This window comes from Bos indicus, chromosome 12, assembly GCF_029378745.1.
Source record: "Bos indicus isolate NIAB-ARS_2022 breed Sahiwal x Tharparkar chromosome 12, NIAB-ARS_B.indTharparkar_mat_pri_1.0, whole genome shotgun sequence".
NCBI classification, from domain to species: domain Eukaryota; kingdom Metazoa; phylum Chordata; class Mammalia; order Artiodactyla; family Bovidae; genus Bos; species Bos indicus.
The window spans coordinates 43932654-43960438 of NC_091771.1; the positions used below are offsets into that span (position 1 = coordinate 43932654).

Below are 27785 nucleotides of genomic sequence, written 5' to 3' on the forward strand. Positions count from 1 at the left end.
ATGTTTACTAATAATAATAAAACAAAGAAATATTCTTTTTAGGGAAAAAAATGACTGAATTTCCATATATCAGTTTGTATGTAAAATTTAACTTATGAATGTGGCCTTCCTCAGCCAACATTAATAAAATAGCAACATTATTCCCTCATCCTGTTCCTCTGATGTTCTTTTTTTGTTTTTACTTTATATTTCTTGATTACTAATCATCACATATACTAAACTAACTGTATATATATTTTTTAGTCTGTTGAATATAACTTAAATTACAACAGACCAGGGACTTTTGCTGTTTGGTTTAGCAGCACCAAGAACAGTGACTAGAGATTAATAAGTACTCAAGGAATATTTGCAGCAAATTAGATAATCCAAAAAGGATGAAATTATGATCTGGGAACCCAAGAAATATTGAGAAAATGGCAGTAGAATGGATACAATTGCAACCCAATTTCATAATTAATACTTTCCAATTTGGGAGGCAGAGATTAATTTTTTTTTTCCTGATTGGGGAAGGAAACAATATTAACAGAACTATTGAACAGAAAGTCAAACTTTTCTATCCAACACGTGAGCATTTAATAGAAGTGCAATTAGACTGCTAACCTTATGAAACCCTTGTTATTCTTTCCCATGCTTCAAAGGTAGACCTTAGAAATGGTCACTTTTACAGATTTCTGTAAAGAAGCCACTTGGAGGAAACTAATTATGTACAACAATAATGCCTCTAACTAAGAATATTATTGCAAGGTCCACCTAGTCAAGGCTATGGTTTTTCCAGTGGTCATGTATGGATGTGAGAGTTGGACTGTGAAGAAAGCTGAATGCCGAAGAATTGATGTTTTTGAACTGTGGTGTTGGAGAAGACTGTTGAGAGGCCCTTGGACTGCAAGGAGATCCAACCAGTCCATTCTGAAGGAAATCAGCCCTGGGATTTCTTTGGAAGGAATGATGCGAAAGTTGAAACTCCAGTACTTTGGCCACCTCATGCGAAGAGTTGACTCAATGGAAAAGACTCTGATACTGGGAGGGATTGGGGGCAGGAGGAGAAGGGGACGACAGAGGATGAGATGGCTGGATGGCATCACTGACTCAATGGATGTGAGTCTGAGTGAACTCTGGGAGTTGGTGATGGACAGGGAGGTCTGGCATGCTGCGATTCATGGGGTCGCAAAGAGTCGGACGTGACTGAGTGACTGAACTGAACTGAACTGAAGATAAAGAATAGTGTAATATGTGAACATGATTTATTTGTATAACTGGTATAAAATATAACTATTTGATTAAAGAATAATAACAGTTTCAAAATTCTTATGTGATAAAGATTAAATTGTACTGACATTGAAATTTTGATCAATAAAAATGTATAAAACAATGACTCATATACAAGATTAAAATATATATGTGCAAATCAGATGTGCAAAAACATAACTATGTATTTTTATACATGTACTGATTTTGTACTTAAACTTCCCTTCCAAAGAAATTTTGTCTAAAAATCAAAAGCTTACTAATGACAAGAGTCTTGGATGGATTTGTTCTGAGAGACATACATGCCTCAATCCCAAAGACTAGATGGTTAAATGTGAATAAAAATTGCCAGCAATAAATAGTATGTAACAAATCACAAAGATTGCATTGCCATCATTTATTGATTTAGGATGCAGTTAAGTTTTACATCAGAGAACATACATCCTGTCTTGATATTTCTGAGTGTCTCAAAAAAGTATGTGTTATTATTCCCATAATATGTGTCAGGAACACCAACATTTGGAATATTTAATTAACTTGATAAAGGATACAAGACACACAACTCTAATTGTTTTAATTTTACTAAAATGTTTTCTCAATCAGAATCCAACAACACATTAAAAAGATCATACACCATGACCAAGTGGTCTTTATCCCAGGGATGCAAGGATTCTTCAATATCCGCAAATCAATCAATGTAATACATCACATTAACAAATTGAAAAATAAAAACCATATGATTATCTCAATAGATGCAGAGAAAGCCTTTGACAAAATTCAACATCCATTTACGATAAGAACTCTCCAGAAAGCAGGAATAGAAGGAACATACCTCAACATAACAAAAGCTATATATGACAAACCCACAGCAAACATTATCCTCAATGGTGAAAAATTGAAAGAATTTCCTCTAACGTCAGGAACAAGACAGGGGTGCCCACTTTCACCATTACTATTCAACATAGTTTTGGAAGTTTTGGCCACAGCAATCAGAGCAGAAAAAGAAATAAAAGGAATCCAAATTGGAAAAGAAGAAGTAAAACTCTCACTATTTGCAGAAGACATGATCTTCTACATAGAAAACCCTAAAGACTCCACCAGAAAATTACTAGAACTAATCAATGATTATAGTAAAGTTGCAGGATATAAAATCAACACACAGAAATCCCTTGCATTCCTATACACTAATAATGAGAAAACAGAAAGAGAAATTAAGGAAACAATTCCATTCACCATTGCAACGGAAAGAATAAAATACTTAAGAATATATCTACCTAAAGAAACTAAAGATCTATATATAGAAAACTATAAAACACTGGTGAAAAAAATCAAAGAGGACACTAATAGATGGAGAAATATACCATGTTCATGGATTGGAAGAATCAATGTAGTGAAAATGAGTATACTACCCAAAGCAATTTATAGATTCAATGCAATCCCTATCAAGCTACCAACAGTATTCTTCACAGAGCTAGAACAAATAATTTCACAATTTGTATGGAAATACAAAAAACCTCGAATAGCCAAAGCTATCTTGAGAAAGAAGAATGGAACTGGAGGAATCAACCTACCTGACTTCAGGCTCTATTACAAAGCCACAGTTATCATGACAGTATGGTACTGGCACAAAGACAGAAATATTGATCAATGGAACAAAATAGAAAGCCCAGAGATAAATCCACGCACATATGGACACCTTATCTTTGACAAAGGAGGCAAGAATATACAATGGATTAAAGACAATCTCTTTAACAACTGGTGCTGGGAAAACTGGTCAACCACTTGTAAAAGAATGAAACTAGAACACTCTCTAACACCATACACAAAAATAAACTCAAAATGGATTAAAGATCTAAATGTAAGACCAGAAACTATAAAACTCCTAGAGGAGAACATAGGCAAAACACTCTCCGACATACATCACAGCAGGATCCTGTATGACCCACCTTCCAGAATATTGGAAATAAAAGCAAAAATTAAAAAATGGGACCTAATTAAACTTAAAAGCTTCTACACAACAAAGGAAACTATTAGCAAGGTGAAAAGGCAGCCTTCAGAATGGGAGAAAATAATAGCAAATGAAGCAACTGACAAACAACTAATCTCAAAAATATACAAGCAACTCCTACAGCTCAACTCCAGAAAAATAAATGACCCAATCAAAAAATGGGCCAAAGAACTAAATAGACAGTTCTCCAAAGAAGACATACAGATGGCTAACAAACACATGAAAAGATGTTCAACATCACTCATTATCAGAGAAATGCAAATCAAAACCACTATGAGATACCATTTCACGCCAGTCAGAATGGCTGCAATCCAAAAGTCTACAAGCAATAAATGCTGGAGAGGGTGTGGAGAAAAGGGAACCCTCTTACACTGTTGGTGGGAATGCAAACTAGTACAGCCACTCTGGAGAACAGTGTGGAGATTCCTTAAAAAACTGGAAATAGAACTGCCTTATGACCCAGCAATCCCACTGCTGGGCATACACACTGAGGAAACCAGAAGGGAAAGAGACACGTGTACCCCAATGTTCATCGCAGCACTGTTTATAATAGCCAGGACATGGAAACAACCTAGATGTCCATCAGCAGATGAATGGATAAGAAAGCAGTGGTACATATACACAATGGAGTATTACTCAGCCATTAAAAAGAATACATTTGAATAAGTTCTAATGAGGTGGATGAAACTGGAGCCTATTATACAGAGGCTTATTATACAGTAAGCCAGAAAGAAAAACACCAATACAGTATACTAACGCATATATATGGAACTTAGAAAGATGGTAACAATAGCCCTGTGTACGAGACAGCAAAAGAGACACTGATGTATAGATGAGTTTTATGGACTCTGTGGGAGAGGGAGAGGGTGGGGAGATCTGGGAGAATGGCATTGAAACATGTATAATATCATGTATGAAACAAGTCGCCAGTCCAGCTTCGATGCATGATACTGGATGCTTGGGGCTGGTGCACTGGGACGACCCAGAGGGATGGTATGGGGAGGGAGGAGGGAGGAGGGTTCAGGGTGGGGAACACAGGTATACCTGTGGCAGATTCATTTCGATATTTGGCAAAACTAATACAATATTTTAAAGTTTAAAAATAAAATAAAATTAAAAAAAAAAGAAATTTGAGTGCTAAAGAATTGATGCTTTTGAACTGTGGTGTTGGAGAAGATTCTTAAGAGTCCCTGGGACTGCAAGGAGATCCAACCAGTCCATCCTAAAGGAGTTCAGTCCTGAATATTCATTGGAAGGACTGATGCTGAAGCTGAAACTCCAACACTTTGGCCACCTGATGCAAAGATCTGACTCATTGGAAAAGACCCTGATGCTGGGAAAGATTGAAGACAGAAGGAGAAGGGGATGACAGAGGATGAGGTTGTTGGATGGCATCACTGACTCAATGGACATGAGTTTGAACAAACTCTTGGAGTTGGTGACGGACAGGGAAGCCTGGTGTGCTGCAGTCCATGGGGTCGCAAAGAGTCGGACACTAATGAGCAACTCAACTGAACTGATGAGTGAACATTGGTTACTTTTAGTATCTGTGGTAGCTGCTCTCTGCCCCTGCTGTTTTTACTTATGTTGTTAATTAAACATGGAAAATTAAAAAAAAAATTCCTTATATTTCTATTAAATGCACAATATGGACTTAAATTTTCACAAGATATATATCTATATTTTTTAAAATTTAGGGAAATATCTTTTTTTGATTTTTCATTGTTACTGATACAAAATAAGGTACTGTTTTCTTTTTTTGTAGCTTGCTGTTATGTAAAATAAAAAGTAAATAATAAACTGCATTACTCTACTCCCTGTACAACACAGACACTGGAATTTTCTGAGGTATCAGCATTTTCATTTCTCCCATTTCTTGCTTACGCCATGGAAATTGAGGTTAACATCACCCTCATCATTGGAATCATTACCCCTATCTCTCTCAGAATGTATGGTTGGATTCCTTGGGTAATATGCATAGTTAATATGACTCAAGTGTGATAGAGTAAATTAAATGTGCTTATTCCCCATGGTATTTATTCATGAATTTTGCTCTTGGTATTAATCATCTCTTGACAGGTATATCATTATGTGTGTAGATCATTATCTTCAGGTCTACATTAGTATTTCTGAAATGTGTTAATGCTTCATGATCTTAAAAGGATTCTTTAAAAGTCAAGCTATCAAAACTACCTGAGTGTGAAACAGAACTAACATAAAATTCTTCAAAATTTTTGGCATTAAATACAAATACTTCCAATAATTTCAGTATATTTACTATGCAAAAAAAAAAAAAAAAATCTCCAAAAGTCCAAGTTGCTACCCAACATGTGACATGTCATTAGAGTAGAACCCATGTCATTGGGTTTAGGTATAGAAGTAATAGAGGTAGAATGTGTAGTGATATGAGTGCATTTTCTTTTGTGAAGGAAGGTGAAATATTGTTGATATGGTGAGTGTATTTTCCTTGTTGTGTTATGATTAGCATGTACAGGGAATATAGGGCAGTAATTATTATATTTGCTCCTACTAAAATAATTGTGATGTTGGATCATGAAAAGGTTGATATTAGTAGAATAAAAATCATTATAGTAGAATAAAAATCACAAACAAGTAAATAGGTTTAGTAGTGATCAGCCATAGTGAAAACAGCACGTTTTTGTGATTTATTTGCTCATATATTTGTATTGTCCTCAAGACACAAGGAGATATTTTTGTGATGCTTTCCACTCACATTTTTGGAAAATCATATGCCTTATAACATTGGTTTATGTGTCTCTTATACATGAAAGTGCAGTGATCACAAAAAAATATTTGTGCACAACTGCTCACAGAAGTTTTATTTAAAATAGCTAAAACTGGACATATCCCAGATGTTCATCAGCATGAAACTGGATAAACAGATTGCTATTAAGAAATTTTTTTAAAAAAAGAATGAACTATTGATATGTACAATGCCATGGATATATCACTAAAATATGCTGATTGATAGAAAGTTTAGATAAAGAAATATAAAATGTATGATTGCATTCACATGAAGTTAAAAAATAGGCCAAACTAGTTCAAGAAATTCAGAGAAATAGTTGTCTTCGAGATGTTGAAGCTGGTGACTAACTAGGAAAGGATAAGAGGGACCTTTCTGAGGTAATGACAATGTTCTCAATCTTTGATCTACAAAGTTAAGACTTTGAATTACCTAGGTAATATATTTGTCAAACTGCATTTAAAAGTACACTTAAGATTTCTGCATTTCACTGTAAGCCACTATTGCCCAAAAGCTCTAAAAATGTTGGAACTTTGTTAATAATATTCATAAATGTGTCCAGAATTAAGTATATTTATGTCTATAAGTTTAAAATGCATTAAAAATATGAGCCATGAGTAGAAGAATAATAGCTAAATAAATATGTGACAAAGCAAATGAAGCATATTTTTAACTGTATAATCTAGGTGAGTATGTGGAATTTAACTGTATGATTCTTTTAACTTTTTTCTATGTTTAAAAATTTGTATTATTTTCTGCAAATGAAAATTAATGAAAAAAAGATGTATTCAATGTAATGACTGATGTAATAAAAATGGCAAGCACACAATGCTAAGATACTGTAGAACAGGGATCAAATAAGGTTAACTGAGAAACCATGGGTGGGAGAATATTACAGTAGGTTTAGACAAGCAAAGAGAAGTGTAAAATGGGAAAAGATACTAAAGCATTCAACAATGTACGTGTGTGGGTGGCAGTGCAACCAATATAGTGCATCAAATCTGAGGAAGTGACTTTATTTATATCTTTGTATTGTAAAGATCATGCTAAAAGGCTATGACAAATTAATTTCAAAATAATGAACTGAATGAGTAGGATTGGAGAGAAACTTGACGTAAGGAGATAATTATCTGGTTTATTAACGTTTTGTCAGAAAAAAGTGATCCATTTGATAAACACATGCATTTACATGTGTTATATAAACAGAGACATAAGATAATAAAGTTTCAACCAAAGTACTAGAAATGCTGATGTAAATCAGAGAATCCCTGATAGCTGATTAACTATAGAGGGCAGAGTGATTCTTTTTTTTTTTTTTTTTGAAGAACAAGATTTTTATTTTTTATTTATTTATTTATTTTTACATGTGGCTCATCCATTTATTTTTTAATATAAATTTATTTATTTTAATTGGAGGTTAATTACTTTACAATATTATATTTGTTTTGCCATACATCAACATGAATCCACCACAGGTATGCACATGTTCCCCATCCTGAACCCTCCTCCCTCTTCCCTCCCCGTACCATCCCTCTGGGTCATCCCAGTGCACCAGCCCCAAGCATCTAGTATCATGCATCGAACTCTAATGACTAAAGTTTGAAGCCAAGTTAGAATGAAATATTGCTAATAGGATATATTTGAGATATTAATAGTATTTTTATAGTAAGAAATATAACTTACTATAGCTCAACACAAGGTTGAGCTATAGAACTTTTAATAATTATACTATGTATTTTAGCTTAGAAATCATCTCATAAAAATAGGGTTTATACATTTTATGCCTAAAAGTTGCTTTTTTCATATGGCTAATTTGTTCTTTGAGGAAATAATATACACACAAAAGCTGAACTAAAAAAAGACTGTTTTAGAACATGTAATAAGACTTTTATTTTTTAAAAAATGTCCTGAATGTGAGTTTAATAATCTGTATTCAAATATATATATTTTCTGGAAATTTAAGTATATACATTTTATGAGCACTTAAAAGTATTAATTTAATAGTTTTTCATGACTATCCTAAAAATAAAATTTGAAAATATATTCTTAATTTTAATACAATGCCTGTTATTTTTCAAAGATATGTTATAAAGAAATAAAGCTCATGAGAAATTGATCAAATAGATAATTTAAATTAGGAGAAATTTTTTAAATATTTATAATTGTGCATGCATAAAAGTAATTTACAAAACATGAAAGAGAAATACATACAATAGACCATTTTCTAATTTTTTCAATTAATGATCCTTTCTTTTATGTGTCTTAAAATCAAAAGTTTATTTACCCATCCTGGGATTATTTGTTCATCCTGTACACTAGAGAACTAGTTCCAAACTTCTATAAAATTATAACTAAAAATCACATATTAACAATTAAATATATGTCAGAATTTTATGCTGATATTTGAAAAAGTCACTATGTGTACATCTCATCATGAATAGGTTTTAGGTCAGATAAAAAATTAGACAAATGTTGTTAACCTCTGTCAAAACCAAAATGTTCTCAAATAAAAATTGTTATACAATGTAAATGAAATTTTTTATATGGTGGTGCTTGGAAGCTGGTATTTAAAGTAATGCTGTTGGAGGGGGCAAGATGGCACAATGAAAAGATCCTAGGTTCCCCTCCTCCCACAAAAACACTAAAATTACAACTACATATACAGCAACTAACTCAGAATGGCAGGAAAACTAGCAGAAACTTTTTTTTTTTTTTTCTTTTTCACGACTAAGGATAAAAAGAAACCACATTGAGATGGGCGGAGGGGTACACATACAGTCTGGCCAGGACTCCAGACACTGGAAACCAGGGGTGAAATGGACATCACAGCTTAACTAGTCATCCCTGGAGAGCAAAGGTTTTAAACCTTACATGAATCTTCTGAGGCCTGGGAACTTGCACTGGGAAGATAAGCTGCCACAATGTCTGACTTTGAAAATAAGCAAGTTTATGTCCAAGATAGCCAGATGGCTATTGGAAACCAAAAATTTGCTCTTAAAAGAACATGAAAAACTCATTTGTTCTGAAACCCAATGCAGAAAAAAAGTACCAGCTTCATAATGAAGAAATCCATTGAATACTTTTAAGATGATTTAAGGTGTGTATCTGAGAGACTGGGATTTGTTGGAACTTTCTCTGGATATGGATGAGTGGTAAGTGTCAGTAGTCTTTGTTTTTGTTTTTTTCTTATCCTCCTCTACTTAGTTGCTTAGTGCCATTTATGACTCTTGCCATGTAACTTACTAGCACAACAACCCACCGAGGTAAGTTCACCTGTGGACATGATGAAGACTGTGCCCCTCCAAAGTAGCTACCTACCTATTAACAGCCACCTTCAATTGGCAGTAGACACTATCCAAAGTAGCTCCTTGGACCACCAGTCCAGGCAGGTACACTTCACTGGCAGTAGAGCCAGACCTGGCAGATGCCCTTGACCAGCACCGGTGTTTCCTTAAAGGGGTGCTCACACCAGGAGTCAGTGACATACAACAGAGCATATGCAACACTTGTGGCCAGGCCTTTCAGCTATGAGTGGGGGCCAGTCCTACACACTAGCTGTACCTATAGAAATCACAGCCCAGACACAATAGGAGGGCACATTCACCCCACATATGGGAAAATCGTGTAGCACTTGGCTCTGGCACTGAGGCAGTACAGTGCTACTGGGTGCAATAGGACGTCTTTTACTCAAAGCCGCTATTTCAAGACCAGAAGATATAGCTGATCCACCTAATACATAGAAACGAACGCCAAGAGTTAGACAAAATGAGACAAAGGAATATGTTGCAAATGAAAAAAAAAAACAGAAAACCTCAGGGAGGGGGGAAGCTAAATAGAATGGAGATAAGCAATATCCTAGAAAAAATGTTATTGTTTAAATTAATGGTCATAAAAATGCTCACAGAGCTTAGGAAAAGATGAATGAACACAGTGAAAACTTCACCAAATTGATAAAAACATAAAAAAAAAAAACAATTAGAACTGAAGAATATATTAACTGAATAAAAAATACACAGAGAAAATCAACAGCAGATTAAATGATACAGAAGAATGGATCAATAATCTGGAAGACAGGCTAGAGGAAAAGAAAAAAGAAACCAAAAGATGAGGCTAGCTTAAGGGACTTCTGAGACAACACCAGGCATACTAACATTAGCATTATAGGCTTCTTAGAAGGATACAAAAAATGGGACAAAAAAATACTATCAGAATGAATAATGGTGAAAGCAACCCCGAACTGGTAAAGGAAACAGATATCCACATCCAGAAAGCACAGAGAGTCCCAGAGATGAACCTATACTAAAACGAAATTATATAGTCATCTCAATAGATGCAGAAAAAGCTTCTGACCAAGTAAACATTCATCTAAGATACAAAAACTCTCAACAAAATAGGAGTGGAGGGAATGTAACTGAACATGATAAAAGTTATATACGACAATATCATAGAAACACCATACTAAATGATGAAAAACTGAAAGTATTTCCTCTAATAACAGGAAGAAGATAAGGATGCCCACTCTTGCCACTTCTATTAAACATATTATTGAAAGTCCTAGCCATGCCAGTCACACAAGAAAAAAAAATAAAAGGTATTAAAATTGAAAGGAAGCAAAACTGTCGCTGTTTACAGATGACATGATACTATAATTAGAAAACCCTAAAGACTCCACTGAAAATATTAGAACTTATGAATTCACTAAAGTAGCAGGATATAAAATTAATGTACAGAAATATGTAGTGTTTCTATGCACTAATAAGTTTGTATCAGAGAGATAAATAAAGAAAACAACTCCATTTACAATTGAATCAAAAAGAATAAAATACCTAGAAAAAAGTTTAACCAAAAAAGTAAAAGATCTGTACTCTGGAAACTGTAAGACACTTATGAAATTTAAAAAAAAAAATACAAAAAATGTAAAGATATACTGTGCTCATGAACTGGAATAATTAATATTGTTAAAATGTCCTTACTACCCAAAGCAATCTATGGACTCTGTGACATCTCCACCAAAATATCAACAGCATTTTTCACAGAACTAGAATAATTAAACCTAAAATTTCAAGTAATCAAAATAATCCTGAGAAAGAAGAACAAGACTGGAGTATTATGGGCCCTGATTTCAAATTATACTACAAAGTTATAGCCATGAAAACAACATGGCACTGGCATATAAACAGAAACAGATCAATGGAACAGAGTAGAAAGTCCAGAAATAAGCTTACACATATATGATCAGTTAATCTATAGCAAAGTAAGCAAGAATATAACTTGTGGAAAAGACAACCTCTTCAATAAATGGGGAAACTGGACACCTATATGCAAAAGAATCAAACTGGGTGACTTTCTTACACCATATACAAAAACAAATTCAAAATGGATTACAGACTTAACCTATATGTGAAACCTGAAACCGTAAAATCCTAGAATAAAACATGGGCAGTATGTTTTCAGACATCAATGTTAGCAAGATTATATCTATATCTATCTATCTATCTATCTAGGTGTATATGTCTATATATATATGTGTGTGTGTGAAGTAAAGTGAAGTGAAAGTCACTCAGTCATATCAAACTCTTTGTGACCTCATGGACTATAGAGTCCATGGAATTCTCCATACCAGAATACTGGATTTGGGCAGCCTTTTCCTTCTCCAGGGGATCTTCCCAACCCAGGGATTGAACCCAGGTCTCCTGAATTGCAGGCAGATTCTTTACCAGCTGAGCCACAAGGGAAGCCCATATATATATATATATATATATATATATATGTATATGTATATGTATATATACATATATATCCTCAGACAAAGGAAACTGAAATGAAAATAAACAAAAGGGATTACATCAAAGTGAAAATATTTTGCAAGCTTTTGCACAGGGAAGAAAACTATCAAGAAAGCGAACAAGTAACCTATTGAATGAGAGGTGATATTTGCAAATGATATATTCAGTAAAGGGGCTTACCAGGTAGCTCAGTGGTAAAGAATCTACCTGCAATTGAAGAGATGCAGGTTTGATCCCTGGGTTGGGAAGATCCCCTGGAGAAGGTAATGGCAACCCACTCCAGTATTCTTGTCTGGGAAATCCAATGGACAAAAGAGCCTAGCAGTTACAATCCATGGAGACACAAAGAGTCAGATACAACTTAGAGACTAAACAATAATATATTTAACAAGGAGTTAAAATCCAAATTAGAGGAACAAAACATAAAGCTCAGTATCAAAAACATATATCTTATTAAATAATATGCAGAGGACTTAAATAAATATGTTTCCAAGTAAAATATATTAATGGCCAGGATACACATGAGACAATGTTCAACATCATCAGGGAAATGCAAATAAGAATCAGTGTGCTATCATCTTACACCTGTCAGAATGGCTGTCATTTAAAAGACAACAAATAGCACATATTAGTGAGGGTATAGAGGAAAAAGAATCTTTGCGCAATATTCTGGGAAATGTAAACTGTTGCTGCTGCTGCTAAGTCACTTCAGTCGTGTCCGACTCTATGCGACCCCATAGACGGCAGCCCACCAGGCTCCCCCGTCCCTAGGATTCTCAAGGCAAAACTCCACACTGGAGTGGGTTGCCATTTCCTTCTCCAGTAAACTGATGCAGCTACAATGAAAAACACTATGAAGTTTCCTTTAAAAATTAAAAGTAGAACTTCCTTATTATCTGACAGTTTCACTTCTTGGTATTTACCTGAAGAAAACAAAAACACTAAGTCAAAAAGATATATGCATTCCTCCGTTCATTGTAACATTATATATAATAGCCAAAGTATGGAAATAACTGAAGTGTCAATAGATAGAGGAATGAATCAAAAATGTGGTATACATATACAATGAAATAATACTTAGTCATGGTAAATGAAATAATACCATTTCAAAAACATTGATGGATCTAGAAGACAATGTGCTAAGTGAAATAAATCATACAGAGAAAGGCATCAGTCAGTCAGTCAGTTCAGTCGCTTAGTCGTGTCCGACTCTTTGCGACCCCATGAATCACAGCACTCCAGGCCTCCCTGTCCATTACCAACTGCCGTTCACTCAGACTCACGTCTATCGAGTCAGGGATGCAATCCAGCCATCTCATCCTCTGTCGTCCCCTTCTCCTCCTGCCCCCAATCCCTCCCAGTATCAGAGTCTTTTCCAATGAGTCAACTCTTCGCATGAGGTGGCCAAAGTACTGGAGTTTCAGCTTTAGCATCATTCCTTCTAAAGAAATCCCAGGGCTGATCTCCTTCAGAATGGACTGGTTGGATCTCCTTGCAGTCCAAGGGACTCTCAAGAGTCTTCTCCAACACCACAGTTCACAAGCATCAATTCTTTGGCACTCAGCTTTCTTCACAGTCCAACTCTCACATCCATACATGACCACAGGAAAAACCATGGCCTTGACTAGACAGACCTTTGTTGGCAAAGTAATGTCTCTGCTTTTGAACATGCTATCTAGGTTGGTCATAACTTTCCTTCCAAGAAGTAAGCATCTTTTAATTTCATGGCTGCAGTCACCATCTGCAGTGATTTTGGAGCCCCAGAATAAAGTCTGACACAGTTTCCACTGTTTCCCTGATTTCACTTGAATTCTTAATCCAAAGAAAAATCGAATGAACATATAAAACAGAAACAGACTCATACAGATAGAAAACAGCTGGTTGCTGGAAGGGAAGGCAGTGGAAGGTTGGGCAAAATATGTGAGGAGGCTTAACTGGAGTAAATTTCCTGCGATAAGTGTCACAGGGATATACTATAGTACATAAGGAACTTAGAGAGTAATACTATAATATTATTGGATGGTTATAAATGGTTACTAGAGTTACTGTTGTCATCATTTCACAATGTGTTTAATGTATTACAAAATCACTATGCTGTAACCTGAAACTAACATAATATGCCATTTTAACATAATATCAAATACACTTAAATATATATATATGTCACTGATGAAATAATTTTATCATTGTCAAACAATCAGTTACAGAGTAAAAATAACATAGATTCACAATAATTGTTGAATCTTTTGTCACAATAATTGAAGGATCTTTTGGGGAAAATTATTCTGGTAATGGCAAGTTTTATTTATAGTTTTCCTTTAATAATTCCCCAAAGATTATAAATAAAGGATAATTTCATAGTTATACAAAGTTTACATAGACAAATAGTATATATATGCATATACATATGAGTTTTAATTTTGGGTATTTACTAATATTAGTTAAATAGGTTGTAATATAAGTATGGCAGACATTTACTGAAAGCCTGCTCTAAGTAACGGTTCTTTCTGATGTTAGAAATGTAAGGTTCATCCCAGTGCATGTGTACACCTGTGGCGGATTCATACTGATGTATGGCAAAAACCAATACAATATTGTAAAGTAATTAGCCTCTAAATTAAATAAATAAATTTAAAAAAAAGAAATGTAAGGTTTCTGTTTCCAAGTTGCTTATAATTTTGAAAAGGAAATTAATTATATTAGAATGCATATACCCTTGAATTTATACTTATAGTTCTGAATTTTTGCTAACAATGCCTCAGATCAAAGATATGTATCAATTTCTGTTTAAGCTCAGACATGAATTTGAATTGCATTTGCTATAGGAAGAATACGGATTCAAATGGTTGAGTCATCATCTACATTGTAATGAGAACTGTTCTAATTTATTACCTGGTATAATTTAACACTTTGAGGTAGAATTATTATCTTCATTTTAGAGATGTGGAAGTTACATGTGAATATGTATTATCCTGAATACTCAGAAGCTATCTAACTTTGTTATCTAATAATGTTAACTTTGTAAACATGTAAAAAGTGGGAAAATGTCAGGTTTGGTAATAGCTTAATTCTAAACAAAATCCTTATTCTCCAAAAAGTACAAGGCATAAAACAAGTAAAACAATCTATGGAGAAAAAAAATCAAGGTACGAAAGAACATAGAACATGGAACTCTGCTAAATGGTATGTGCCAGCCTAGATGGGAGGGTGGTTTGGGGGAGAAAGGATACACGTATATGTATGGTGAAGTCCCTTCGCTGTTTACCTGAAACTACCACAACATTGTTAATTGGCTATGCCCCAATACAAAATAAAAAAATTAAAAGTTTGCAAAAAAAAAAAAAAAAAAAAAGATGCAAAAGAAAAAGAAAGACTCTGTTGGAGAATAGAAGAGATGCCATTGTGCCCTCTAATTAAAATACCAGTAAATCTGGGCAAATTGCAACCCAGCATTTGCTTTACTGGACTTAAATGCTGGGAAAAACACTCCAAGAAAATCTGGAGTTGAATAGTTGAAGAACATTGAGGTGAAACCTGGCACAGACATTGCTGAGTACAAACTCCTGCATTTCTTTAGAGCAGATGTCTACACCTATGTAGGATCTAAAGCATTTGCTTTGGGCCTAACATGAGGAGGGGGCATGAATGATCCAGAGATTTTGCATCAAGCCTAGGTCCATCTAGTCAAAGCTATAATTTTTCCACTTGTCACATATGGATGTGAGAGCTGGATAGCTAGATAAAGAGTGTGAATAAAGAAAGCTGAGCGCTGAAGAACTGGTGCTTTTGCACTGTGGTGTTGGAGAAGACTCTTGAGAGTTCCCTGGACTGCAAGAAGATCAAACCAGTCAATCCTAAAGGAAATCAGTCCTGAATATTCATTGAAAGGACTGAAGCTGAAGCTCCAATACTGTGGCCATCTGATGTGAAGAACTGACTCATTGGAAAAGACTCTGATGCTGGGAAAGATTGAAGGCAGGAAGAAAGGGGACGACAGAGGATGAGATGGTTGGATGGCATCACCGACTCGATGGACATGAGTTTGAGCAAACTCCAGGAGTTGGTGATGGCAGGGAAACCTGGCATGCTGCAGTCCATGGGGTTGCAAAGAGTTTGACATGACTGAGGGAATGAACTGAACTGAACTGATGAGACTGTATGTCACAGGTAGCCAGAGTTCTTGGTTGAAGCTGACTCATGCATGCCGGAGGGACGTGTGAAAGGATTTTAATCTAAAATGGAACCAGAAAATATGAAATGGATTTTCTCAATGCATGCACTCTCAGGAAGATAACACAAGAACTCGGAGACTCATTTCTCAAAAATGCCTGGTTTAAAAGCCAAATTTTACCAGTGACCATCTTCCAAGAATCTCTTACTATCCTCAAGACCATAAACTACTTTCCTGGACTCTGGCTGGAGCCTGTCCTCTTTGCACTCCTTGCCCATAAATACAGCCCACTCCAAACCCTGAATGGGCTAGCCTGTAGTTTACTAGAGATTGCTTTTCCCAAATTGCAACAACTGTACTATTCTAGTGTAAACCCAATTTCTGGCAATTTCTCAGATTATGTCTGTATTTAGGTTGATACATCACCAATTATGACCCTGAATACGCCACAGAGTAATGAAATGAACTATAACTTCAAAATAATCTTACCTAATCTTACCCAAGGTATAACATTAACATAAATGCCAGAAATAACAATCAACTCTCAAACTTTTAGATGTTACAGTTACTAGCTACATAATATAAAATAAACCTATGAACTATTTAAAGTAATAATAGATGAAATTTTTTTAAAAAAACAAATAAGATGACAACATCAACATTATCATATATATCTCAAAAAAATTCAAAGAGAAGTTCCAGAAATGCACCATGTTGAAATCATCAAGCTAAATTCACAAGGGCCTCTGCTGCTAACTATGATGGTTTAGTTTGTGTCAGATGAACTATCTCTGCAAGAGTAACTATAAGGCAACAGTCTTCAAACAAAAATTTTAGCTGTTTAAAGACATTAGAGACTAAAAAAGATTGTTAACACTTAGGAGGACAAATTCAAAATAGAAAGGATGTGAACTGAATTGAGTCTAACATTCTTTGCCATTTCCCCCTCTCTGCTGCTGTTGCTTAGTTGCTTCAGTCATGTCTGACTCTGTGCAACCCTATGGACTGCTGCATGCCAGGCTCCTCTGTCCCTGGGATTCTCTAGTCAAGAGTAGTACTAGAGTTAGTTTCCATGCGCTTCCCCAGGGCATAAACAGTGGTCTCCTTCATTCCAGACAGATTATTTATCACTGAGCCACCTCTGAAGGACTGATTCACAAGCAGTGCTATTGAATCAAGAACCCTTGAATTACTGGCTGGGCCCGGCTTCTTGACAGCTTTGGGGGCTGTTGTTCTAGTTGTTTAGTTGCTAAGTTGTGTCCGACTTTTTGTGACTGCATGGACTATAGCCCACAGGGTCCTCTGTCCGTGGCATTTCCCAGGCAAGAATACTGGAGTGAGTTGCCATTTCCTTCTCCAAAAGATCTTCCCTACCCAGGGATTGAACCCCCATCTCCTGAATTGGCAGTTGAATTCTTTACCACTGAGCCACGAGCGGAGCCCTCATGGGCCTGGGGAGACACTAACTGTAGTCCAGCACAACCAAAGTAGTCAGGATTTAGACTCAGAGAAAAGAATGAAAAAAGAATGAAAAACCATCATTGCTTGTGTTCTGGGCCTTTGCTAATTTGTAAGATACATAAAAGAGAAGGCAATGGCACCCCACTCAAGCACTCTTGCCTGGAAAATGCCATGGACAGAGGAGCCTGGTAGGCTGAAGTCCATGGGGTCGCGAAGAGTTGGACATGACTGAGTGACTTCACTTTCACTTTTCACTTTCATGCACTGGAGTAGGAAATGGCAACCCACTTCAGTATTCTTGCCTGGAGAGTCCCAGGGACTGGGGAGCCTGGTGGGCTGCCTTCTATGGGGTCACACAGAGTCGGACACAACTGAAGCAACTTAGCAGCAGCAGCAAGATACACAAAGAAAGACAGAAATTCAGGCAGAAAATGGAAGCTCAGATGCTAAAAATTAGATAGAACTGGTTCTTCTGAGGTGAAAATAAAATGGCACACAGGACTGGCCAAAGAATAATGACCTTTCTACAAATAGTGAAGGCAAATCAGGAGTAGGGCAGCACTCACAGATACTACATCTTAGTCTCAAATCACTCAAAGCTTGTTTGGAAGATGGTATTTTCATATTACCTAAGTGTCTGTCAAAAAGAAAATAAATTATTTCTGAAAGAATATAAGGCTTTCCATAATCTGCTTTTGTTCTCTTACATGGTATTCATCATTTGCTCAGAAATTGTTAGGTATGCTATGCTACCTACTAAATGTTTACAGCAAACTTGTAAGATATTTGTTATTCCTTATAAAATGCACAAAATGAGTAAAGCACCTCATAAGTTATTTCTATTGAATTTTATACCATATACTGTAGGCAATTAGTTCAAGAAATTAAAATAAAAATATGTAATAATTGAAAAAATAGGAAACTAATGTCAGTCTTCATTATTACATTTGATGAATAAATACATGAAGAATTCAAAATACAAAAAGAAAAATTCAGTCTCATTATTATTATTGGATGGCATCACTGACTCAGTGGACATGAGTTTGAGCAAGCTCAGGAGGTTGGTAGTGGACAGGGAAGCCTGGCATGCTGCAGTCCATGGAGTCTCAAAGAGTCAAACATGGCTGAATAACTGAACTGAAATATGCTCTAAATTAGGATTCCTGGTGGCTCAGACAGTAAAGAATCTGACTACAATGCTGGATCGATCCCCAGGTCAAGAAGATCCCCTGGAGAATTGAATGGCTACCCACTCCAGTATTCTTGCCTAGAGAATTCCAGACAGAGTCCATGGTGTCACAAAGAGTGGAACACGAATGAGTGACTAACATTTTCACTTTCACATACTCTAAATTATATTTTTAAAGATATATTTTTCAGTATATTCCAGTTACGGCAGTGAATCAATCATACTTTCTAAGACATACTGCCAACTTCATTTATGTCTTGATTCTTTTCTCTCAAATCATGTGATTCCCAATTTTTGAATGCTGTTTGTATTGGTGCAAAAGGCATTTGGAAGTGAAAGCGAAAGTCGTTCAGTCCTGTCCAACTCTTTGTGACCCCATGGACTGAGACCCTATGTCCATCACCAACTTCTGGAGCTTGCTCTGGAGCTTGCTCCTAAAATTCTCCAGGCTAGAATACTGGAGTGGGTAGCCTTTCCATTCTCCAGGGGATCTTCCCAACCCAGGGATGGAACCCAGGTTTCCTGCATTGCAGGTGGATTCTTTATCAGTTGAGCCACAAGGGAAGCCCAGTACATAATGGTATTCATATAAATGCCATAATATGAATATCTTGTTGTCCTATGTTCACTTGTGTGTCACATCACTATTAAGTCATAGAATCCCTATAGTCTATGCCACCAAAGTTCCTAGATGGTTTGACCTTAGTCTATAATGCGATGAGGAAAGTCAGCGCAGTTTGCTACAGAGTTCTCTGATGTCCTCTTTGGCACTAATCAAACATGTTGGAATGCCTTGTATTTAGCCTCTTTACATTTAATCACTGTAGTTGCTACAGAAACACAATATAGCATTGAGAAAGGGTAAATTAAACTGAGATTTTAAGTTATACTCCTGGATTTAAATAGTCATCTGATTGCAAAGACTACTCCACTTGGAATATCACTTGCTTTCATGATATCTAGATTTCAAATCAGACTCTATCTTGCTAAGCCTTTCCCTGAAATGGACTGTGTCTTTCCTCCACTACCATGCTGGCTTTACTTCTCCCCTGGCTATATTTCGGCCAGAAAGGATTTCTCTCTGGTTTTGAAGATGTCATGCTTCTTTAGCTATAAGTCTTCACATCTGATGTATCTCTAGTCTGGAATTTGCTGCCACACCTACTCTACCATTCTAATAATGTGCTAAGCTAGTGTCTAATTATCCTTTAGATTTCAGCTAAGAACAACAACAATGAACACTTTCTCTGTACTTCTCCACTTTCCTAGACTAGACTAGGTTAGCATCCAAGCATTATAGATATTGTACTCACAAACTCATTCTTCTCAAGCTCATTTTATTCACAAATATTTTGTTTACTGTTTACTTTCCCAGATTAACTTGGCAGCTCTGTGAGGTAGGGGTGCATGTGTGCATGCTCAATTGCTTGTTGTGTCTGACTCTGTGAGACCCCATGGACTATAAACCCACCAGGTTCCTCTAGTCAAGGGATTCTCCAGGCAAGAATACTGGACCGGGTTGCCATTTCCTCCTCCAAGGGACCTTCCCAACCCAAGGATGGAACCTGCCTTTCTTGTGTCTCCTGCATTGGTAGGTGGGTTCTTTACCAGTAACGCCAGATGAGAAGCCCCTGAGATAGGAGTAATAATTCATAATGTTCAACATGGTGCACAAGTTCTTAACACAGAGCCTGGAACAAAATAGATGTGCAGGAAAATGCATCATTGTAGGATCCATGTACTTCCATGTGAATATAAGAAGAAAGGAAGGGAAAGGAGAGAAAAATGCTCTGAAGTTTTGCAATGTCTACAGAAAATCTACAGGGGTCGTACTCATAGCTTATCAATGCTATGGAATATCACCTGAATCCCAGTAATTATGGAACTGAAGAGGAACTCAACAAAATGTTTATATAGCTTCATAAGGCACAATATAAATATGTAAAAAAATTCCAAAAAACACGCTAAGTATTCTATATCATTATATTCTAACATATTGTGTCATTATCATTGTATTGCTTTATTTTTCAAATTAGTCATGCAAAATAAATTCTAATTTTTGCTACGTTTTTTCTTTTGATTTCTCTGCCTCTTTTTACATTTTAATTTCCTTTTCCTCATTATCTTTCAAGAAAAGAAATAACAATTTTAAGATAAAATCCTAATGGTCATTTAGAGATAACACAAGTTAATAAGGTGTAGAAAACACTTTTTAAGTAGTAAAGGCATGATGCAAATACAACGATTACCTTGAAAATGTCCTAGTTATTTAAATCTCTTGAAACATTGGCTTCTCTAATTTTCTGCTACAGCAGGAAAACTAGGTTCTCTGAGGTTTGGTATTAAATGTTGGGTTTTTATCTAAGTTTGGGATATATTTAACATCCAATTCCTAGAGGGTTGTGGGTATGGTAAGAATTCCTAAAGGTTCCACCAATTTTTTTTTTTTTTCCTGTTTTATCTCTGACTTAATCAGGAATGTTTTTTTAAACCTTTTGTTTTGTCACACTCTTTTAATCCTTTGGACCAGTGATCCCCAACCTTTTTGGCATCAGGGATTGGTTTGTGGACCAGGATTGGGGGGATGGTATGGGGATGATGGGAAACAGCTTAACTCAGTGCACTCCCTGTATTCATACTACTTTATGCTATGGCAATTGTATTTAAAGTCACTAAATTTTTAAATTTAAATTAGCCATGTCTTTTGGCTAATTAATAGGATAATGATTTTTATATTAATGTTAATTTTTATATTGATAATTGTTTACTGTTTAATCTTAGCCACAGGCTTGCCTGATTTAATCACTGTTCTTTCTGTTTTTATTTTTAAATGATATGTGCAGAGGTACAAATGGAATTGATCTTATATGGGCATTCTTTCTGTAGAATGCAGTGTTCTTTAAAAGCAAATATTATAAATTTGAACTTAAATTTTTATATACGTGTACAAAATCACTGCCCATTTATCAAATCTGAGACTTACTATAAAGTGTACCTGCTTTTGTTTTAAGAAATGGAAAAAATATTTCATGTGGAAAAAAAAAAAGAAAATTAAACTTAAAAATAATACCTGCCAAGTCAGTACCCTCATTGATAATTGTCTATTTTTTTCGGCTTCTGTGCATGTGTCTGTGGTGTCACCAGTCATGTCTGACTTTTTGCAACGCTATGAATGGTAGCCCACCAAGCTCCTCTGGCCCAGGATTCTTCAGGCAGAATATTGGAGTGAGTTACCATGCCCTCCTTCAGGGGATCTTCCTAACCCAGAAATGGAAACCAATTTTCTTATGTCTCCTGCATTGGCAGGCAGGTTCTTAACCACCGTGCTACCTGGGAAGCCCTCTGTTCTGTAAGAGGTTCTAAATTCTTCAAAAGCAGAGACTCTCTATTACATAAATGTTACTCTCAGCAAGCATAGGGCTGACACATTGCATTTAGAAATAGAAATACATTTTACTTTACTTAGACTAGAATATAAATATACTTACTTAGAATAGAAATACATTTTTCAAGATATCCAACAAATCATTTGGTCTGTGTTTTGTAAGTGCTTTCAATTTTTTTAAAATTTTATATGAAATCTTGTACATAATGCAAAGAGATAAAAGATTTAAAGATGAAAAAGAAAAAGAAGCAGTAACTACAGATTGAAAAAAAAGGAAAAATGAGGCATCAAAATATTTTCCTAAATCTAAAATTTTAATGAATAAAGCTAAGTTTCTGTGAAGTTTGTTGTTATTACACAAATTACAATAGTAAATTCATGTTATGGTATGATACCAGGTGACTATTATTAAAGATCTGGCACTAAATACCTTTATTGTTATCCATTCCTCCCACAGCATACAGAGTTCCGACTGTAGATTTTCTAGGTTTAGTTCTTGGACTTTGCATTAAAGTTCTTCTTTCTGGCAACAGATGGTACTTCATTGCTTCTAGAATCAGCTTTTGACATTCCAGATCATTCTTAAATAATGCATGGTTTTCTAGGTCTGCCAATATCTGTGAATAATACACATATATGTTAATAATGGTTTTTATAGTATGAGCATATCTAATTAGAAAATTAGAAGCTTAGTAGATTTGATATTGCCCTTCTACTGACAGGGATGAAAAATATAATAAGAATTGATTACATTGAGAAATAAATATGAGTTAAATGCATGGCTAAGAAAAACAGAAAAGATATTATTTTTGATTCCATATTATTTATTATTATTTTGCCATTCAGAGTACAAAGAAACTTCTAAATATCAATTTTCAGTTTCATTTCCTTTTTATAAAATCTGTTCATAAATCAAATATAGTTGCCTTTTTGGCCATAAACATTTCTGGTAAAGTAGATTAAAAAGAAAATTCTGCAACAAATTAAGCCCTAACAAACCTATCATAAATAGTCACATACTTTAATGTATTCCAAGCCACTTTAAAGCTTTTAAAGTTTTAAAAGATATAATAATTTAATATGTTCAAGCATAGTTTTAATCCCTTTCAAATTAAAACAATTCAATAAAAATAGAAAATTATACTCATAACACCTTTTTAATTATGCAAACCATTGAAAAACTTTACTTCAGGCAAAGTAATAGTTTCCAATAGTGAAACTGAAATAAATAAATAAAAATTACCAAAAATCCAGCACCTGAGGGAGACCAGAATTTTATATTATTCCTTTTTTTTTTAACTATGAAATGTTATCATCTCCACAAATTCTTTTTCTGTACATTTTTTTGAATATATCGAAAATATCTTTTACTTTCTTCTTTCTCTGCCCTTCTTTGCATTTTCTTTTTCCTTGACTCTTTCAGTATCGTATTCTCTTTTTTTGTTCATGAAACCTATTTTATTTCAAGAGAGTTAAATATGTTGCATGGATTTAGAAAATTTATAAGTAGAAACATTAACATTGACTCACTGACCTTTTCTTCTCATTGGTAAGACACTGTACCACATTGGTACATAAATGTTTACTGAGTGAATAAGTTAATAAATGATGACAACATATAATTTAGAAATTGATTTGAACCATAATCAAATAAATTTATTTAACTACTGCAATAAATAAATTACTGTTTGAAGTATAAGAGAGAACACAAAAACATATCAGTTACTTGATTATTCTCCAATTTAAAAAAAGATGCTATGAAGTTAAAAAAAAAAGTATTAGAGTTACTAGGTGCTTTGGAAGATGTTTAATTAGAGTCTTGCTTGTACTTTTTGTCTTATATACTAAAACTTTGTTGCCTTCCTACATGTTTCTTAAGGGACTACTATTTTACTTATAAAATATTAATAAATAGAAACATTAATGAAATAGATTTGGGGAAATAGAGGGGCAATTCTTTCTCTGGGACAATAGCAGAGCCCAACAGAAAGGAAAAAGATTTTTCTTTCCTGGCAAGGAGTCAATCCATGAAAAACCAGGAACAAACTCATTTGTTTGCTTAAGGGAATTGTTATAATTTTTAGAATTCAATAAGATGATATATACATTGATGATAAAGTTGAAGGTAAAAGCACTGACCTTATCATCTACTTGAATAACTAAATATGTATCTATTTCTAAATACACATGCAAAGTATATAAGATTTATTTCAAAATTTTTATAAATTAAAAAAAAATTATAAAAGAAAATGAAAGGAATTCTGTAAAAATGGAGTTTCAGAGGACAGTCAACTCTGAGTGCCTAGGTTTAAAATACTTTCAAGTAATAATTTCAAATGGGAAATGAATTTCTTAATGTTGATAGATATATCCATAAAAACATATTATATACTATTTATTTCGAAGTATGTCCTAGAACTTGAAAAAGAATACCTATATATTTATAATTGATTCGCTTTGCTGTGCACCTGAAACAAACAACATTGTTAGTTGATTATACTCCAATATAAAACACACACACACTCACACACACACACACACACACACAAACAAAACCCCCAAATGTCAATTAAAAATAAAAAGAAAAGGAACTCCTTATAGCTAGAACTTAGATCTCAGACTCTCTAGATCTCACTGCATGTGTGGTTACCCACTGGTTTTGAGTAAGGCTTGTCTTAAATTTCAAATTTTTATTTACAGACTGACTTCTCCAGATCTCTTCAATGCCCAAAGTCCTCACCTATCTGCACATATCACAAATGGTTCGAAATAGAGATGAAGCCAACAGATTTAAAAGCTTTACACAGAGGGCCTGGCAAAAAGATCAGCTGTTAGAAAGAGAGTAAAGTTGGTTTTGGTTTAATGCACCTCTGCTTCATTCTCTCTCCAACTTTCCAGGCCACATGTTCTAGGGCTCCTGAGTAAGAAGGACTGACACTTCCCTGGACACCCTTCATCCCATCATGAGGCTGGCAAGTTTGCTCTGGCACTAATTACATCTACCAACATCTCCCTGTTTTGTTTCTCGGTTCCACCTCCAAGTGTAAACTGTCTAATCTGATGAACTAAAATGTTCTAAATGATATAAAAGTGAGAAAGCCTTTCTCAGGAAGCACATGGTTTATTTAACTCTGGCCTTTTGAAGAAAATATTCCTGTTTTTCTTGTTTCTTTAAATAAATATCAGCCCATAGCAAGTCCAAAAGGGAAAGAAAAACAACAACAAACAAACATGACCTGAAAGATATACAAAATAAACTTAAAATTTGTACTTTATTTCTAAAAAATGACCAAGATATTCTGTATTTAAATGATATTTTCCATTTTATTAACAAATCATTCTGTAAAATTTCTTAACTTTGGTGTACTCAACCAGTTGACAACATTCTTTATTTTGAAAGAAGTTAAATTCTTCTTAATCACTGTACTGTTTTCAAACTGTTTCAAACTGTAACTTGTAAATATTTCTTGCATATGGGTACTATATCACTTGGGTCTCTATTTCATATTCCATGACAACAGTTTTTAGGATTATTCCATTCCAAACTCAGGTCCAAATTGAGAGTAATAGGTAGTTAATCTGTTTCCTAAACTTGAGCTATTTTTAGATTTTCTGAAATGATCAAAGACTAACACAAATTTTGGTCCTCCCTATGCAATAGAAGTTACTTTTTTGTATTTTTAAATTTTTGAGAAACTTAAACTACTCTGACATTTCTTTTGCTCTGTCCCATTTAGAAAAATATATCAATGTTTCAATAATTGTCTACTACTTTGAAACACACTCATGTTTATACACCAGAATTTGTACAGTAATTATCTATAAATCAGAGTTTATTCTTAGGATATTATATACAAATACTATTTCCGGTCAAAGATAGCATAATATAATTTAGTTTACAAAAAAATATCCTTGGAACTTTATCAATATCTTTACTGTTAGTATGTTCTTACACTTAAGGTAACCAATAGCTATGTCCTTTTAAATTAATTGTGTATAAATCTCAAGAAAAAAAAGAAAATCCCACTATGTACAAAATAATGTTTTAGAATATGTTATTATGTAAAAGATATGCCAGAAATAAAAACATCCTGACTTAATATGAAGGATAGCATAGGGTATATTAATAATTAACATTGTGTGAAATACTAAGAGGTTGTTCCATCCAAAGATCCTCATCAGCTAGGCAGCTACTTTGCAAATATGATCTATCTCTCTATAATCTTTGTCATTTTCCTTTGTGAGTAAATAATAACCAGTAAGGCACCCCACTCCAGTACCCTTGCCTGGAAAATCCCATGGATGGAGGAGCCTGGAGGGCTGCAGTCCATGGGGTCGCTGAGGGTCAGACACGACTGAGCGACTTCACTTTCACTTTTCACTTTCATGCATTGGAGAAGGAAATGGCAACCCACTCCAGTATTCTTGCCTGGAGAATCCCAGGGATGGGGGAGCCTGTTGGGCTGCCGTCTATGGGGTCGCACAGAGTTGGACACGACTGAAGTGACTTAGCATAGCATAATAACCAGTAAGTTGTAACGTAACCCTATAGCTGCAGAAGATAACTGGATTAATAAACATCCAGGCAAACCTCATGCATGATACTCAGAATTGATTAATATTAAAAACTAGAATAATGTATTCATTAAAGCTAGAGTACTCAATAGTAACTCAGAAAGTTCCAGTTACCAGAAATGCTATAAACTTTTAATTAGAATAAAGATGCTCACTACAATTCTTATATTAAAACATTATTGCTTTATTTTTCTCTGCTCAAAGTTTCACTTACTTTATCACAGACTTTAATTATGAAAAAACAAAAAAGAAATGGTTATTAAAACAATATTTCTTTCAAATGACCATTACATTTGTTATTAAAATATAATTTATTAAGATTTAAGAAATTGAATCTCATATTTAGCAATATAAAAATATGTAATATATTTTAATCTACATCTTATACATAGATACTAACTCAAACTGCATTTTCCAAAATTATTTATATGAATTTATTTCAAATGCTTTCCATAAATTAGAAATTATGATTCTGAAAATATTACTCCATTAAAATGAAATGTATTATTCAAGTATCTAGATTTGCACTGTTTTTCCAACCTCTAAAGAAGAAAATATTTTTAAAAAATTGTCTTATTTCTGTATAGCTTATAACTTAATGTTTCAAAGAAAATACCCTCTTGGCTAGAATCTTTGTCATGATTCTCTGCAATAACTTGCAAGTATGAGTGCTCCCTTAAATTGTAACTTTGTAACATCTCATCATGGTGATGGCTTAGTTGTTAAGTCCTAGCTGGCTCTTGAAACCCATGGACTGTAGCCTGCCAGGCTCCTCTGTCCATGGGATTCTACAGCGAAAAATACTGGAGTGGGTTGTCGATGCCTTCTCCAGGGGATCTTCCCAACCCAGAAATTAAACCTGGGTTTCCTGAATTGCAGGCAGGTTCTTCTGAGCTATGAGGGAAGACCCAACATTTCATCATAAGCAAACAAAATCAAATGCACAAATTATTTGTGCTGTACAACCTACTTTTATTACACAGAGAGCATACAACTTTAATTTTTCAGTAAATCATAAAATATCTACATTACAGAAATATGCATTATATCTAGACTTCTTAAAATATAAAATAAAAATATTAGAGAAATATAAATTATAGCAACACTTTTCTAAAATGTTAGTGGCTGGAAGTAAATACAACTATATTAAAAGGTGTTCTTTAAGTAAGAGTAACATTGTATTGAAAAGCACAGTAACCAA

The 27785-nt window shown here is 34.6% G+C and overlaps 1 protein-coding gene across 1 annotated transcript in view; it reads right to left on the reverse strand.

Annotated features, from left to right (window-relative positions):
• The window catches only part of KLHL1 (kelch like family member 1), a 529220-nt gene that overhangs the window by 136607 nt on the left and 364828 nt on the right, over window positions 1-27785 (reverse strand). The window contains exon 6 of the mRNA XM_019971873.2: window positions 22440-22626. Within this exon, the coding sequence (XP_019827432.2) occupies window positions 22440-22626 (187 nt within the window). The remainder of the gene's footprint in view (window positions 1-22439; window positions 22627-27785) is intronic.